The sequence below is a fragment of the Panthera onca genome, chromosome D1, assembly GCF_046562875.1.
Source record: "Panthera onca isolate mPanOnc1 chromosome D1, mPanOnc1 haplotype 2, whole genome shotgun sequence".
NCBI classification, from domain to species: domain Eukaryota; kingdom Metazoa; phylum Chordata; class Mammalia; order Carnivora; family Felidae; genus Panthera; species Panthera onca.
This window is the reverse complement of record NC_138348.1, coordinates 54,374,287-54,389,982: the sequence shown is the minus strand read 5'-3', so window position 1 is coordinate 54,389,982 and position 15,696 is coordinate 54,374,287. Positions and strand designations below refer to the sequence as shown.

Here is a 15,696-nt window from a genome sequence, read left to right as displayed (position 1 = left end):
TCTTTTACCCACATCCCCAGTTAGGCAAAAGGAGTGCACTCAGTACACGCTAGTTCCTTAGCAGTGGTGAAATCGGCAGGCTTTCCCAGAGGAACTGGTGCGGTGTGGAGGATAAATGAAGAAGCTTTCAAATACCACTAGAAACCACCATTCCCTGAACACTCTAAAATGCAGTGGGCTATGAAATGGAATGGTCTTGGGAAAATAAGGACATGAATGAAAATAAACATAAGGTTTATCATTATCATTCTTTCTGGGATGTTTCAAGTGTAGAGGTATATGACCCAGCTGGTATGTGCTCCTGGGAAGGCATCCCAGAGTGTCTGTGCTTTTGATTGTGATAATGTGTACTTCTGATATTGTGTTTCTCTCTTTTCGACAGGATATTTGGCTGGATCTTGGCATTTTCTCTATGTCCAGAAGTGATACATGAATCATTAGATAATTTCTGCACTTCCCAATTACAGAAGTGTCTTGTACATATGTGCCTGCCACTCTACTTTCTAGCTGGCTTATCTCCTTTTGGATTATATCTGCATTTCCATGTGTGCATCCTTGATTTTTCATGTGCCCCTCTTCAGATGAGAGCTTTACAAAAGGTACAGGGCATGCAAAATTATTCCATACTTAATATCAAGTTCTGTGTCTTATAACTTTGCCATAGGCTTGCTGATGAGCCTCATGTGTTAAAAATGAGTAATAAATTCTTTGAGACTGGCCCATTCAAATAAGTATGGCTCAGTTTATAATAAAAGATATATATTAACAAGCCCTTTCAAATAGCAGTCTTTTTCATTTTCATTACATATTGAAACACTAAGCTAATCATTTTCATAACCACATCTTATTCAAGCTTCTTTTTCCCTCCTTCCAGGAATGGCAACTCCTTCTCTGTCACTTGGGAGGATGTTTTATCCCAACAGGAGCATTTTTCACCCAGACACATTCTTCCTCGTTGGAATCCCAGGGCTGGAAGGGGCCCATGCCTGGATCTCCCTGCCTTTCTGCTCTGTTTACCTTATGGCTTTGCTGGGCAATGCCACCATTTTGCTAGTCATCAAGATGGAACAGACCCTGCGGAGAGAGCCCATGTTCTACTTTCTGGCCCTCCTTTCAACTATCGATTTGGCCCTTTCCACAACCTCTATGCCCCGCATGCTGGGTATCTTCTGGTTTGATGCTCATGAGATTAACTTTGGGACTTGTGTGGCCCAGATGTTTTTGATCCATGCCTTCACTGGCATGGAGGCCGAGGTCCTGGTAGCCATGGCCTTTGACCGTTATGTGGCGATCTGTGCTCCACTCCACTATAAGACCATCTTGACATCCCGGGTGCTGGTGGGCATCAGCATGTGCATTGTGATTCGTCCTGTTCTGTTTACACTTCCCATGATCTATCTCATCTACCGCCTACCCTTTTGTCAGGCTCGTGTAATAGCTCATTCCTACTGTGAACACATGGGCATTGCAAAACTGTCCTGTGGAAACATCCGTATCAATGCCATCTATGGGCTCTTTGTGGTGTCTCTCTTTCTTCTGAACCTGTTCCTTATTGGCATCTCCTACATTTACATACTCCGAGCTGTCTTCCGCCTCCCATCACAGGATGCTCGGTTAAAAGCCCTAAGCACGTGTGGCTCTCACACTGGGGTCATCTGCGTTTTCTATATCCCCTCAGTGTTCTCCTTCCTCACTCACCGATTTGGACACAACATACCACGCTACATTCACATTCTTGTTGCCAACCTCTATTTGGTTATCCCACCTTCGCTCAACCCCATCATTTACGGTGTAAGGACCAAACAGATACGAGAGCGAGTGCTCCGCGTCTTTGCTAAAAAGTAGATACTCTTGCCTTTGTTTACCAAACATTTTGATCTAGCAAGGAAAATGTGTGTTCTTTCCAGAGATTTTTCTCTGTGTACATTTAGTGCCACAAGATGATATTCCAGGGGTTTTGATCGGGCCTGTTATTGATTCTATGATTTGAATAATCTTCAAAATGTTTCAGGTTCAAGGACTAATTCCTATTGTGGAAGCAAGAACTGTTTTCATTATTTCACTTTGTGTGAGAATGAACAGTCCAAGCAATGACACTTCCCATCATTACATTTGCTAACAGTGCTCTTTTCTCCCCTGTTTTTAAGTTCTTTATTTTTCCCTCAGTTCAACAAAAGTAAGACAAGGAAACATAACTAATACCTTTGTTCCCACAACATGAAATTAAAAACTATTATTACTGAGACTTATTTATCTTTAATGTTATTCTTAATCAAACACATGAGACAGTTAAGTTGCAATGACCTATGACTCGTACCCCAAACCACTTCCCATTTTTTTCTTATCCTCAGAGACAGGAATGACCATCACATGACTTTCTTCTTTCTTGGAGTTTAAATAGATCATTTTAAGTTCAGTTTTCTCTGTGGGGGTTGGGATTATAATTTTTTACTTCATGTAAATGGTAATATACTGTATCATTTCATAGGCAATTTTTTCACTTAATATTAAACTTAGACATCTGTTTGTGTTTATATATATGGGGTACAATATTCCTTTTTAAATATAGTCAAATCTGTAATTTGCATTTTATCTTTTCATAATATGAATGTATGTAATATTTTATTTTTAATTCCAAATCGATGTTGTGACATCTTTATGAATTGTTTTTGTGCATATTTGAAAATTTTCTAGTGGTTCTACACTTACAAGGAGGACTGTCAGATAGTAGGTTACTGATGGAACAGGTCACGTTCTTCTTTATTTTTATTGTGGTTATTTACTGTAATTTCTTTGTGCCCTCCCCAAGTTTTCTGCCCAGCTTCTTAAAAATCTCATAGCATGAGTTTTTGATTACACCTGACATATTAACACCTTTCTATAAACCCTTTATAATTAATACCTTATTTTCATATCGCAGATTAAATTTTTAAATGAAATCAGTACTGATAATATTATCTATAACACAGCATTTTATCCCTTTGAAACTTAGGGCTTTTGGACAGCTTTATTATATATGGACATCCCAACATCTATATTGTTACTGGGGTGTGTGTGTTTATTAAGTGTTACTTTTAATTCTAATCTACTTGCAACTTATTTTCATGTAAGGTGTAAGAATATTAAACACCTTTCTGTTTCTATTTCTAATCTGTTTAATAACATAATTGACTTAAGAACTCATCACTTCAGAACTGATTTGCATTTTTTTCTTTGTTCATATTAAATTTCAATTTGTACAAGAGTTTGCTTTTCATTTATATAGTTGGTTTGCTGTTTGTTCTTGAATCAGTGTCAGTCATCACTAGAGAATTACATTTTAATGACTTTTAAAGCTGATTATCCTCCTGTACTTTTCTTACTCTTCATTTGTTCTTTAAGCTAATTTGTAGAACAATAAAATGAAATGCTGTCATTTTGCTATAGTTAAAAATATCCTGATGGAATTTTGAGTTCACTTATTCCTTGGTTCATTTACTATCAATCAATTAAACAATGTGTTATTAATTCCTTGAAATATTAACTGAGACTTAATTATGCTCCTCATTTGGATAAGCACAGATGATAAAATGTGTATCTGTGACTGTTCTGTGACTACCCTGTTAGCATTCTGTTTCCCAGAATTCTCTTCCCTGTAAGTTTCCAGTTGAGAGTTGGTCACATAAGAAATGCATAAGCCGTGGGAGCAAATGTGAAACAGCAGCCATTATTTTCTGTAGCTCAATATTGTTTTCAGGCAGTGATAGAAACACAGCGATACTAGAGGATTCTAATTTCTCCCCATATCCCTCAGCTTCATGCACAGCTCTCCATGCCTACTGACCTGCTGACCAACAGCCATCACAAATCTACCACCAGGTATTTTACTTGTACACACAGAGGCAGTAGCTAGGAATAACAAACCATCTACCATAAATTTCGACACTCACTCCTTTATGATTCCATCCCAGAAGCTGAAAGTACCTAGTCTTTTTTTTTTCATTTTTTTTAACGTTTATTCATTTTTTGATAGACAGAGTGTGAGCAGGGGAGGGGCAGAGAGAGAGGGAGATGCAGAATCTGAAGCAGTCTCCAGCTCTGAGCTGTCAGCACAGAGCCGGACGTGGGGCTCAAACTCACAGACTGCAAGATCATGACCTGAGCCGAAGTCGGACGCTCAACCAACTGAGCCACCTAGGCGCCCATGAAAGTGCCTAGTCTTCTGTAAACATCACCTTATTCATGCAGGCCTAATCTGACTAGAAAATTTGTTTTTGGATCTATTTTTCCCCCTAGCTCTTCCCACAATTGCATCTAACTCCTATATTTATTTTTTTAATATACATCCAAATTAGCATATAGTGAAACAATGATTTCAGGAGTAGATTCCTTAATGCCCCTTACCCACTTAGCCCATCCCCACCCCACAACCCCTCCAGCAACCCTCAGTTTGTTCTCCATATTTATGAGTCTCTTCTGTTTTGTCCCCCTCCCTGTTTTTATGTTATTTTTGTTTCCCTTCCCTTATGTTCATCTGTTTTGTCTCTTAAAGTCCTCATATGGGTGAAGTCATATGATTTTTGTCTTTCTCTGACTGACTAATTTCACTTAGCATAATACCCTCCAGTTCCATCCACGTAGTTGCAAATGGCAAGATTTCATACGTTTGATAGCCGAGAAACACTCCATTTTGTATATACACACACACACACATATATATATATGTATATATATACCACATTTTCTTTATCCATTCATCCATTGATGGACATTGGGCTCTTTCCATACTTTGGCTATTGTTGATAGTGCTGCTATAAACATGGGGGTGCATGTGTCCCTTCGAAACAGCACACCTGTATCCCTTGGATAAATGCCTAGTAGTGCAATTGCTAGGTCGTAGGTTAGTTCTATTTTTAGTTTTTTGAGGAACCTCCATACTGTTTTCCAAAGTGGCTGCACCAGCTTGCATTGCCACCAACAGTGCAAAAGAGATCCTCTTTCTCCGCATCCTCGCCAACATCTGTTGTTGCCTGACTTGTTAATGTTAGCCATTCTGAAAGGTATAAGGTGGTATCTCATTGTGGTTTTGATTTGTATTTCCCTGATGATGAGTGATGTTGAGCATTTTTTCATGTGTCGGTTGGCCATCTGGATGTCTTCCTTGAAGAAGTGTCTATTCATGTCTTTCACCCCTCTGCGGGAGGGTCTCACCGAGCAATGGCCAAATGAGCAATGGCTGAATATTGAGTGCACCCAGGAATGCCCGCTGGACCCTGTTGTTGCCGGTGCCCTGAGACTGTGGCCAGGTGCCAGCCCACCCCAGAAAAAGTTCACGAGACAGAGTAGCTGCAGCGTTTCAGGGATTATGGAAAATCACAACACACATCTGGCACCAGGCTTCACCCTTAACAACCTTGCCCCAGCACCAGCGAATGCGGCTGCCTTCCAGGGTCTGCTGGCACCAGGTGGTTTCAACAGTCTCAAATGTCCTTCCAGCAGTGGAACCGCTTTTCTTCATGTGGCCCAAGAACCTCCCAGACCCCACTCTGTTCCTGGGGATTCGTCTTTCCCACCAGAGCACCACCAGGTATCGAGCTGCGGAGTTGCAGCCTTTGCGTTCCCCTTGTTTACAGTCTTAATGGAATTTAAACCCTCTCCTTTCTCCCTTTTTAGTTTAGTCCCTGCAGCTGTTTCGAATTTTCCACTTTCTCTCCACCTGCTTTTGGGGAGGGGTGCTTTTCCCATAGTCTCCCTTCCTCCCTAGTCTCTGTCCTCTCTCCGCAGGCAAAAGCAGTTCCCTACCTTTCACAGCTTCTCGCTCCCCAAGTTCAGCTCTCTGCGCCGTGTACCTGCTGAATTTTGTGGTTCAGGTTGTGCATATAGTTGTGTTAATCCTCCAATCAGTTTTCTAGGTGTGTCGGATGGTTTAGTGTTGGTCTGGTTGTATTTCATGGACGTGAGACACACAAAAAGCTTCCATGCTGTTCCGTCATTTTGGCTCTTCCCCTCCGCAGCTAACTCCTATAATAAATTCTTTATTCTTCATACTCTTAGTAGTTCTGAACCTTAGTTGACATAAATATAGATACCAAAAGTGGTTCCTGGATAACAAATTCTTAAGGATGGAATTTGGAATTAGTTCCTTATCTAATGAGCCTTAGGGATAGCAAGGCCCCTGCTCCTATTGGCAAAAGAAACATTGGTCATTTGTAGAATGCAGTGACGAAACTGTTATGTATATTATTATTCTCTGTAACCAAGGGCTTAAAGGAGGCAAAGCTTTTTGAGTATCCAAGTATTTCTGCCAAAGATTTTAATAAGAATGAGGACATTAGAGACTTGATTTTTTTGTATGATAAATAAGCCAGAGAAGTTGGATAAAGACAACAATGAACTCAGGGCTTTAATACCCAGCTGGAAGTCCAGGTAAGGAAATAAAGCATTTTTGACTATGCTAAAAAAAAAAAAAAAAAAAAAGAAAAAAAAAAAAAATCATCTTCTACGAGGTCGTTTATTGGAAAGAAATAGAACTCCAAAACTTGGAATGATGTTATGCGGGTAGACTCCAATGAAGCAAATCCTGAATCCTGCCAACCCCCCTTTTACCGTTAGAAGCAGCTCTTATTCTCTTGTCTCAGTTAGATAGTCTCCCTCTGTCCAAAATAAATGTAATATCCTCCCCTGAGGTAGCTGACTTGAAATGGATTCCTAATCTCAGCCATGAAAAGTTCTCACCACTTCTTACAATTTCTGAGAATAATGGTGTTTAATAAGAATAAAATGTGGGTCACCTATGTAATTTTTCTATTAACTATGTTATGAAAGCTAAAAAAAAATAAAATTAATTCAATAGAATATGTAATCTAACCTAATATTATTCAAAAATTATTTAAACATAAAATCAATATACCTATCAATTAAATATTTGATATCATTGAAATTATCAAAGTAAGTCTTCTTAATCCAGTATTTAACACTTAAAGCACATCTTTTTTTGTACTAATCTTTTTGTACTATTTTTTGTACTAAAATATCAATGGCTAAAATAATATGCAACATAAGAAATTATGTTGAATTGAAAAATATTTTATATTTATATTAAAGTAAATATTAAAATTCATCCCATCAGTTGAATTTGCCACATGTCCGATGTGCAATAATCATATATGGCTAGTGTCTACTGTGTGGGAAAGTACAATTCTAGGTCTATAACTGGACTCAAATGCCAGCAGGCTCCAGGGGATAAAATATACTAACCAAAAGAATTGCAAGATTTTGCCACTTTATACAGATAGAAGCCTGGGGATCATGTGTGGTACTGAACTCTGAGTACTAGATCTGAGTAGAAGAAATGTGACACAGTATGAGGCTGAATTGTAATATGAGAATATTAAATAGAGATTCTGGATTCAATGTATTTGGGAGTGGTTCCAACAGTTAGAGGATTGACTAAAACCTGTTCTCAAAGATGGTCCTCAGTAAAATGAATGGAAATGCCAGACTTTCTCTGAAAAATACCATAAAAAAAAAGTTCCCAAAGACTTCAGGGAACACAGAATGTTAGAGTACATTTATCATGCATACCTGCTCAGTCAGCCCCTAAGTCTATCCTGGAGGGCCTAGAAAACACTCTCCTCATCATGGCTGTGAGAAATATATTCCTGAGGAGAACCTAGGAAACCAGGAAAAGTTCTGCAAGTAGGAATGATGTCAGGAATTTTTTCTGTCAAACTGTTCTTCCTGATTTCAATCTTGAGACAGCTCTGAAGCCTGGAGCCCACTGAAGGGGGCTATCTCCCCTTGAAGAAGGATCCTGCTGAGCAGCTGACTATACACTAGTCTTCCTGAAAGGGACGTGTGATCATTTATTATCAAGACTATGCACTGGGAAGAGAAATAGCGAGAATCTTGGGTGATTATAAGACATGGGTCCTGAACCAACATTAATATCTGGAGAAGCAAAATGTCACTAGTCAGTGTAGGGGTGTATGAAGGTCACTACAAGATCAGTTGCACTGAACAACCACACACTAGAGAACAAACCCTCAAAGTGACTTTCTTCCTTCCCTTCATCTTTCCCTTGTCTCCCACTCCTCCTTCCTCGGATTTTACTCCATGGAATTTTACTGACTCAAGCTTTGTTCTCTAAAGAACTACCAAGACCATTGGAATCATAGTGACCGTAGTAAGTAAGCACTCAGAACGAGGTTTCACAGAAAAGATCCTATTGCTAATAGTATAGTGATACCATTAGTATACTGCAATATATAGTCTTGTCTGCAGACCATATGTGATGCTATCATTTTTGCTCAGGATTTCATTCTGGCTAATTAAGAGGAGGCACAGGTTAAAAATGAGACTTGATAGTTCTAGGGATATTTAAATGATCTATTTCATATTAATAAGATGCGGCAATTTGTAGAGTTTGAGGAATCGGTCCATTTGATCTACATGGTCATTTTCGTTTTTATGGAACTGTCAATGTCTGCAGTATCTAGAGTGATACACCCTGCTTCATTCCTGACATTGAGAAACCATCTTCTGTCTTTCTCCCTTTCCCTTTCCTTTTTTTTCCTTCTTCTTAATCAGTCCTGACAGAAGCTTGTTAATTTTTGCTTTAAAAAATATCAGCCCTTGGCTTCATTTATTCTCTGCTTTCTATTCATCTCCATGTTCCCATGTCCTTAGTCTGTTTTTTTCCTCACTCTCCAGGTTTCTTGTCTTTTCTCACTATGTCTGATTTTCTGTGTTAAAAAACTTTCCTTATCAGAAAATAAGGACAAGGTCTTATGGATAGTGCTTGGGGTAAAGACAAAGAATGTATGACCTCACCCTGACCTGAGAGAGCTATGTCCATGATCAGTACCTCCCTCAAATCTTTCTTTCACCTCCTCTGAGCACTGTCTTTCTTACATATTCTCCTTAGATATAGGAAACATGGAAGAACCTGAAGTCCTCCTTGTTTCCTTATGCTCTTTCATCGCCCCAGGAACAAAGGGATGTACATTGCTGTCATAAGAAATATTTTGGCTCTGAGACTGGTTTTTACTAGTTAAACCTTCCTGTATCTATTTCAGTTTAAGATTTGTTTGATGGTGTTTATCTATGAATGTTTGTTGGATAATTTCATGAGGATACCTGTTGATTTTTGAGGTGATTTTTGACTTGGAATTCACATGAACATTAGTATCAAATGCAGCATACTTAAGTTACTTGGCATATGATGTTTCTTTATGTTAGTGTGGCTATGCTTGGGGACCCATATAGGTCTTTTTCTGCCTTAATGATTTGTTGGCTTTGTCCTTAACATGCTCATTTGGGGAAGTCCTTACATTTTATATGAATCCAGATACCAATCTTTGCTCAACAGAAAGTACCAGAATACAGATTATTTTAGTTCAGAACTTCAGAGGATATTTTATCATTTCTTGGCATTGGCTATGCTATTAGTTGTCATAAAACTTTGGTTTCTTAGATTCAAACTGTGTTCAGTGTCAGGAATTTTCCTTTCTTTAATAGACAAAAAACAATATCACTGCCTTCTCTTGCACTCTACTAAAATATGAACTAAGCATTTGAAAACATTATGCTTTTTTTAATTATTTCTAGGAATGAATCATATCTCCTCCTATTTCAGCCAATTCCAGAATGCCCCATAAAAATATAACCATGCTCCATCATCTGCACTTTGTTCTTTTAGGCATCCCAGGGCTTGAGACTGTCCATGCCTAGATTTCCTTTCCCTTATGTTGCATTTATATTTTGGCTCTTATTTTCAATGTAACATCTCAGATAATGATATGGATAGACAGAATCTTCTTGAATCTTATATTTTTTCTGGCCATGTATCTGGCCCTCTCTACATTCCTGGCTGGGTACATTCTGGTTTAATGTTCATGAGATTGGCTTTGGAGCCTGTGTGGGCCAGATGTTTCTCATACACAGGAATGTGTCTGCAGTACTGCTGGCAATGGCCTTTGACCACCATGTGGCCATCTGTGCATCACTGCACTGTACCACCATCCTGACAGTCTGTATGTCAGGAATTAGAATAGGTATTTCACTGAGTGCAGTCATATGCACACTGTCTACCTAATTCACTGTCTGTCTTTTTGTGATGCCCACGTTATTGCTCATAAAACTGTGAGCACATGGGCATGGCCAAGTTGGCTTGTGCCAACACTCATATCAATGCCATCTGTGGTCTTTTAGCTGCTTTCTTCCTCGTCTTCATCCTGGTATGGGTTGGGATCTCTTATGGCTGTATCCTCTGCCCTGTATACGTCTCAAGTTACAAAATACCCATCACAAGACACTGAGCACTTGTGACTCCCATGCTGTAGTCGTGTTTGTTTTCTATACACCTGTCACTTCACTTTTAAAAACTGCACTGTACTAATGTACATTGTTAATAACAGGGAAAACAGTGAAGGCTGCTTTCCATTTTTCTGTAGATCTAAAATTTAAAAAAAAAAGGTTTATTTTAAAAATAAAAATAAGGGGCACTCAGTGGCTCAGTTGGTTATGCCTCTGACTCTTGGTTTGGCCCAGGTTATGATCTCATTATTCATGAGATCAAGCCCCACATCAGGCTCTGTGCTGACAGCGTGGAGCCTGCTTGGGATTCTCTGTCTCCCTCTCTCTCTGCCCCTCCCCAACTTGTGATCTCTCTCTCAAAATAAAAAAATAAATGTTTTATTTTTTTAAGTCTATTTATTTATTTTGAGGGGGGAGGAGCAGAGGGAGGAAGAGAAATTCCAGAGCAGGCTCCACACTGCCAATGCAGAGCCTGATGAAGGGCTTGAACTCGTAAACCATGAGATCATAACTTGAGCCAAAACCAAGAGTCAAATGCTTAACCAACTCAGCCACCCAGGTGCTCCAATAAATACACATTTAGAAAAACATAAAAATATAAAGAAAAACATCACAAGATTTGAAAATTAGTGGTTCTTCTGATGACAAACACATAATTTGGTTAATTAACACTGTTTTGGAATAACTGAAACAACTCTATAACATATTAAATGTTAAAGTTGCATTTGAAAGGATCAGAGAGCTCTCATGGCTGTTAAGAAGCCGCAGGAGCAAATAAAAGAAAAAAAAAGAATCTAAAAAGTTTGGCATTTGTGGTCACTTTTTCTTTAAAAATTATGTCTGTCAACCCTCACATAAGATAGTTAAAGAGATAAGTCAGATTTTCTTTAGATTGTTTTGCCAGTTGAACAATATTTTAACAGAATTTGCCATTTAGGGAACATAAACAAGGACTTGGTCAATTCCAACCAGTGGTTCCCACTTGTTTATGAACTTTTTCATGTGTAAGAAAGTGGGGGAAAAAAAAGTTAAATGACAGTAAACACTAAAGTTGGGACAGTAATAGTTACATCTGATGAGGAAATGAGAGAGAGGAGTACATAACATGCCTCCATTCTAATCCATGTCTTATTATTTGCGCTGACCACCGAATGCACAGCGTACTTATATGTCTTCCTGTGTTCAAATATTGTATAATGGGGTGCCTAGGTGGCTCAGTCAGTTAAGCATCCAACTTCGGCTCAGGTCATGATCCCATCTGTGTGCTGACGGCTCAGAGCCTGGAGCCTGTTTCGGATTCTGTGTCTCCCTCTCTCTCTGCCCCACCCCCTCAAAAAAATTTAAAAAATATCGTATACCAAGAATTGTTAAAAGCAGCTTACAGAAGTCTGAAATTATGATACATTTGGGAGATACTGGAGATCAGGAAGACCCTCATGAGAAGTATAAGAAAGCTGCATGCTACATGGAGAAGAGCAGCAGAGAACTACATGCTGGGACCTTAAACTGCATTTGGGAGCTCGAGTTTATTTTGACTTTGTGAAGAATCATGAGGCAATTTGTTTGAAATAAAATGAATAGGCAGCATTCACAAAGTTAGTAGAATTTTCTAGTTGTTATTACATTTATTAAATGATTATTGTGTAAAAGATATACTATCAGGGACACTGCCTGTTACTTTACATGAAACATATGAAGTAGATACCATTTTATTTCCCCTTCTCCATATAAAAAGAGTATTAGGTCTTAATGAGAATAAGTAGCTTGCTCAAATCACACAGTCTGTAAGTGGATGACCTTGCAACTAGAATCCACTCTGCTTGGGCTTGATCAGATTCGAATGCTGGCTTTTAGGGCGCTAAATGTTCTCCTGATGTGTTATGACTTATCTTTCAGGCAAGGAATATAGTTGGTTCACATAGGCTCAGGTGCACATCATTGCACTGATTCTGGGTAGTTGGAATCTTTGTCCCTAGAGAAGAGCAGAAGTTCCTGGTGGATGTTTCTACCCAGTGTAGGACCTGGCTCAAAATAGGGAACTTGGGGCCCTCTTGTCCTTCAGAGATGAGGCCCTGGAGAGTTTCATTTGGAGGCTCTCCTTTGGGGAGCATCACATGAAGGATAAAAACTCCATTCCCTATTTCAGTACGTATGAAAATAGAAAGATCACGACAGGCTCAGAATCGCTTATGGTGCACACTTTGGTGAGTCTGCTACATACTTCCCCAGCCGATGGGTAAGATGACAGACAGAGGGGAAGAAAGGAGAAAAGATAATGGAATATATATGGAATATACTGCTTAATGAAATAAGTCAGAGAAAGACAAATACCATATGATATCACTCATATGTGCAATTTAAGAGACAAAACAAAGGAACAAAAAAAGAAATGGAGGATAAAACCAAAAGCCTCTTAAATACAGAGAACAGAGTGGTGGCTGCAAAGGGGAGGTGGAGGGGTGAAGGAGATTAAGAGTACACTTAACCGTGATGAGCAATGAGTAATGTATAGAATTTTTGAATCATTATATTGTACATCTTAAATGAATATAACATTGTATGTTTATTATACTTCAGTTTAACAAAATCCCTTAATGAGATGCCTGGGTGGCTCAGTTGGTTAAGTGTCCGACTTTTGGTTTTGGCTCATGTCATGATCTTGTGGTCTGTGCTGATGGTGCACAGCCTGCTTGGGAGTCTCTCTATTCTCCCTCTCTCTCTGCTCCTCCCCTGCTCATGCTGTCTCTGCATCTTTCTAAATTAAAAAAACAAAACACCAAAAGCCAAACAAATAATAAAATCTCTTAAAATATGTGTTAAAAATTCTCTTACCCAATATGCTCAGCTCCGTACTACATTTTGAGTATACAGATATAAGTAAGTGAAAGTTTCTTTAACATTAAAGGGCTGTCTATAAATTAGACGAAAACAACAGGTAAATACAATTTCATATAATTTTTTTAAATGATCACTCCAAATAAAACTGGTATATAAAGGAGAGTATCCTGTCACGATTTCCTCCTCTCTCTCTGAATCTTCAAGAAATTTTACTTTCTTTCTTTTTTTACCTACTTAAATCTACATCTGAGTCTCTTTGTATTCCTTTTCTCCTAGTTTTTTTTTTTTTTTAATATTGTCTGCTACTCTAGAATATATCTGTGAGAAATGGAAGATCCATTTTAACAAAGATATTTATTATTCCCCAGGTCTTGGAATAACTTAGGTTCTCCTTAACAGCCAAGGAGGAAAAATCCCTTAACAGTCATTTGTGTAACTACTACTTGTATTGACTTTATCATTTGCAGAAGGTAAACAGATTATGACCACAACGTTTATGTATGTATAGAGAAACATAGAAATCGCTAAATTTTCACAACATCTTATAACTTTGTATAAACATTTTTTAAGTTAAATAAAGAAGATTTTTTAGATTAAACCAAAGACTTATTTGATGAAAACCTTTCGTTGCCGTGTCTGTAACTTTTTGTTGCCCAACAGTGATTAACTCCTAGTTTTTTAGCCTCCTATCTTTTTTTTATGGAATACATTTGATATATAGCATTGTGTAAATTTAAGGTGTACAACTTGTTACTTTGAAGCATTTATGTATTGTAACATGATTGCTATTGTAATGAAGCTTATCTATCCCAGCCTCCTGTCTCAACACTCCATGTTCTTGACAGGAAGCACACATTTTGAACCATGGGACATACTCAAAAATGTCTTAAAATGAAGAGAGGCTCAACTGAAATCAGTGCTATCATTATATAATATACTAATTTCTAGTATATCCCTCCCTTCCCCCCATATCATTGTATTTCTGGATTAAAACATTTTCCAGAACACCCAAAGCTTTTGCACTTAAGCATTTAAACAACAGGTTCTAGGTGGCTCAGTCAGTTGAGTGTCTGACTCTGGATTTTGGCTTATGATCTCATGGTTGTGGCTTTGAGCCCTGTGCCAGGCTTGGGCTGACAGTATGTAGCCTGCTTGGGCTTCTCTCTCTCCCTCTATCTCTGCCCTCACCCTTTCTCTTTCAGAATAAACCTTTAAAATAAAATAAATAATGCCAACATTACCTTGAATCCAAAACCAAAGACCCCACTAAAAAGGAGAACTAAGACCCAATTTCCCTGATGAACATGGATGCAAAAATTCTCAACAAGATACTAGCAAACAAGATCCAATAATACATTAAAGAATTATTCGCCATGATCAATGGGATTTATTCCTGGGATGCAGGGCTGGTTCAATATCTGCCAATCAGTGTGATACATCACATTAATAAAAGAAAGGATAAGAACCACATGATCCTCTCAATAGATGAACAAGCATTTGACAAAATACAGCATCCTTTCCTCATAAAAACCCTCAAGAAAGTAGGGATAGAAGGATTATACCTCAAGATCATAAAAGCCATATATGAAAAAGACCCACCAGTAATATCATTTTCAATGGTAAGAAACCGAGAACTTTCCGCCTAGGGTTGGGAAAATGGCAGGGATGTCCACTCTCACCATTGTTATTCAACATAGTGTTGGGAATCCTTGCCTCAGCAATCAGACAACAAAAAGAAATAAAAGGCATCCAAATTGGCAAGGAGGAAGTCAAACTTTAACTCTTTGCAGATGACATGATACTAGATGTGGAAAACCCAAAAAACTCCACCAAAAAACTGCTAGAACTGATCCATGAATTCAGCAAAGTCACAGATATAAAATAAATGTAGATAAATCAGTTGCATTTCTATACACCAATTATGAAGCAACAGAAAGAGAAATCAAGGAATCGATCCCATTTACAACGGCACCAAAACTCATAAAATACGTAGGAATAAACCTAACCAAAGAGGTGAAGAATCTATACACTGAAAACTATAGAAACTTTAGGAAAGAAATTTAGGAAAGAAAGACACATACAAAAAAAGGAAAAACATTCCATGCTCATGCATTGGAAGAAAAAATATTGTTAAAATGTCAATACTACCTAAAGCAATCTACATATTCAATGCAATCCCTATGAAAGTAACACCAGCATTTTTCACAGAGCTAGAAAAAACAATCCTAAAATTTGTATGGAACCAGGAAAGACTCTGAATAGCCAATCCTTAAAAAGAAAACCAAAGCTGGAGGCATCACAGTTTTGGACTTCAAACTGTATTACAAAGCTGTAATCATCAAGACAGTATGGTACTGGCACAAGAACAGACACATAGATCAATGGAACAGAATAGAGAACCCAGAAATGGACCCATAAATGTATTGCTAACTAATCTTTGACAAAGCAGGAAAGAATATCCAGTGGAAAAAAGACAGTCTCTTCAGCAAATGGTGTTGAGAAAACAGGACAGCGACATGCAGAATGAACCTGGACCACGTTCTTATACCATACACAAAAATA

The 15,696-nt window shown here is 38.3% G+C and overlaps 1 protein-coding gene and 1 pseudogene across 1 annotated transcript; both read left to right on the top strand.

The window, feature by feature from the left end:
* Positions 1–876: 876 nt before the first annotated feature.
* Positions 877–1,845, top strand: LOC132662368 (olfactory receptor 52J3-like). Its single transcript, XM_060607843.1, has one exon. The coding sequence runs from the start codon at positions 877–879 to the stop codon at positions 1,843–1,845; it is 969 nt and encodes a 322-aa protein (XP_060463826.1).
* A 7,782-nt stretch (positions 1,846–9,627) lies between these two features.
* On the top strand, positions 9,628–10,378 carry LOC144612854 (olfactory receptor 52J3-like; annotated as a pseudogene).
* Positions 10,379–15,696: the final 5,318 nt, after the last annotated feature.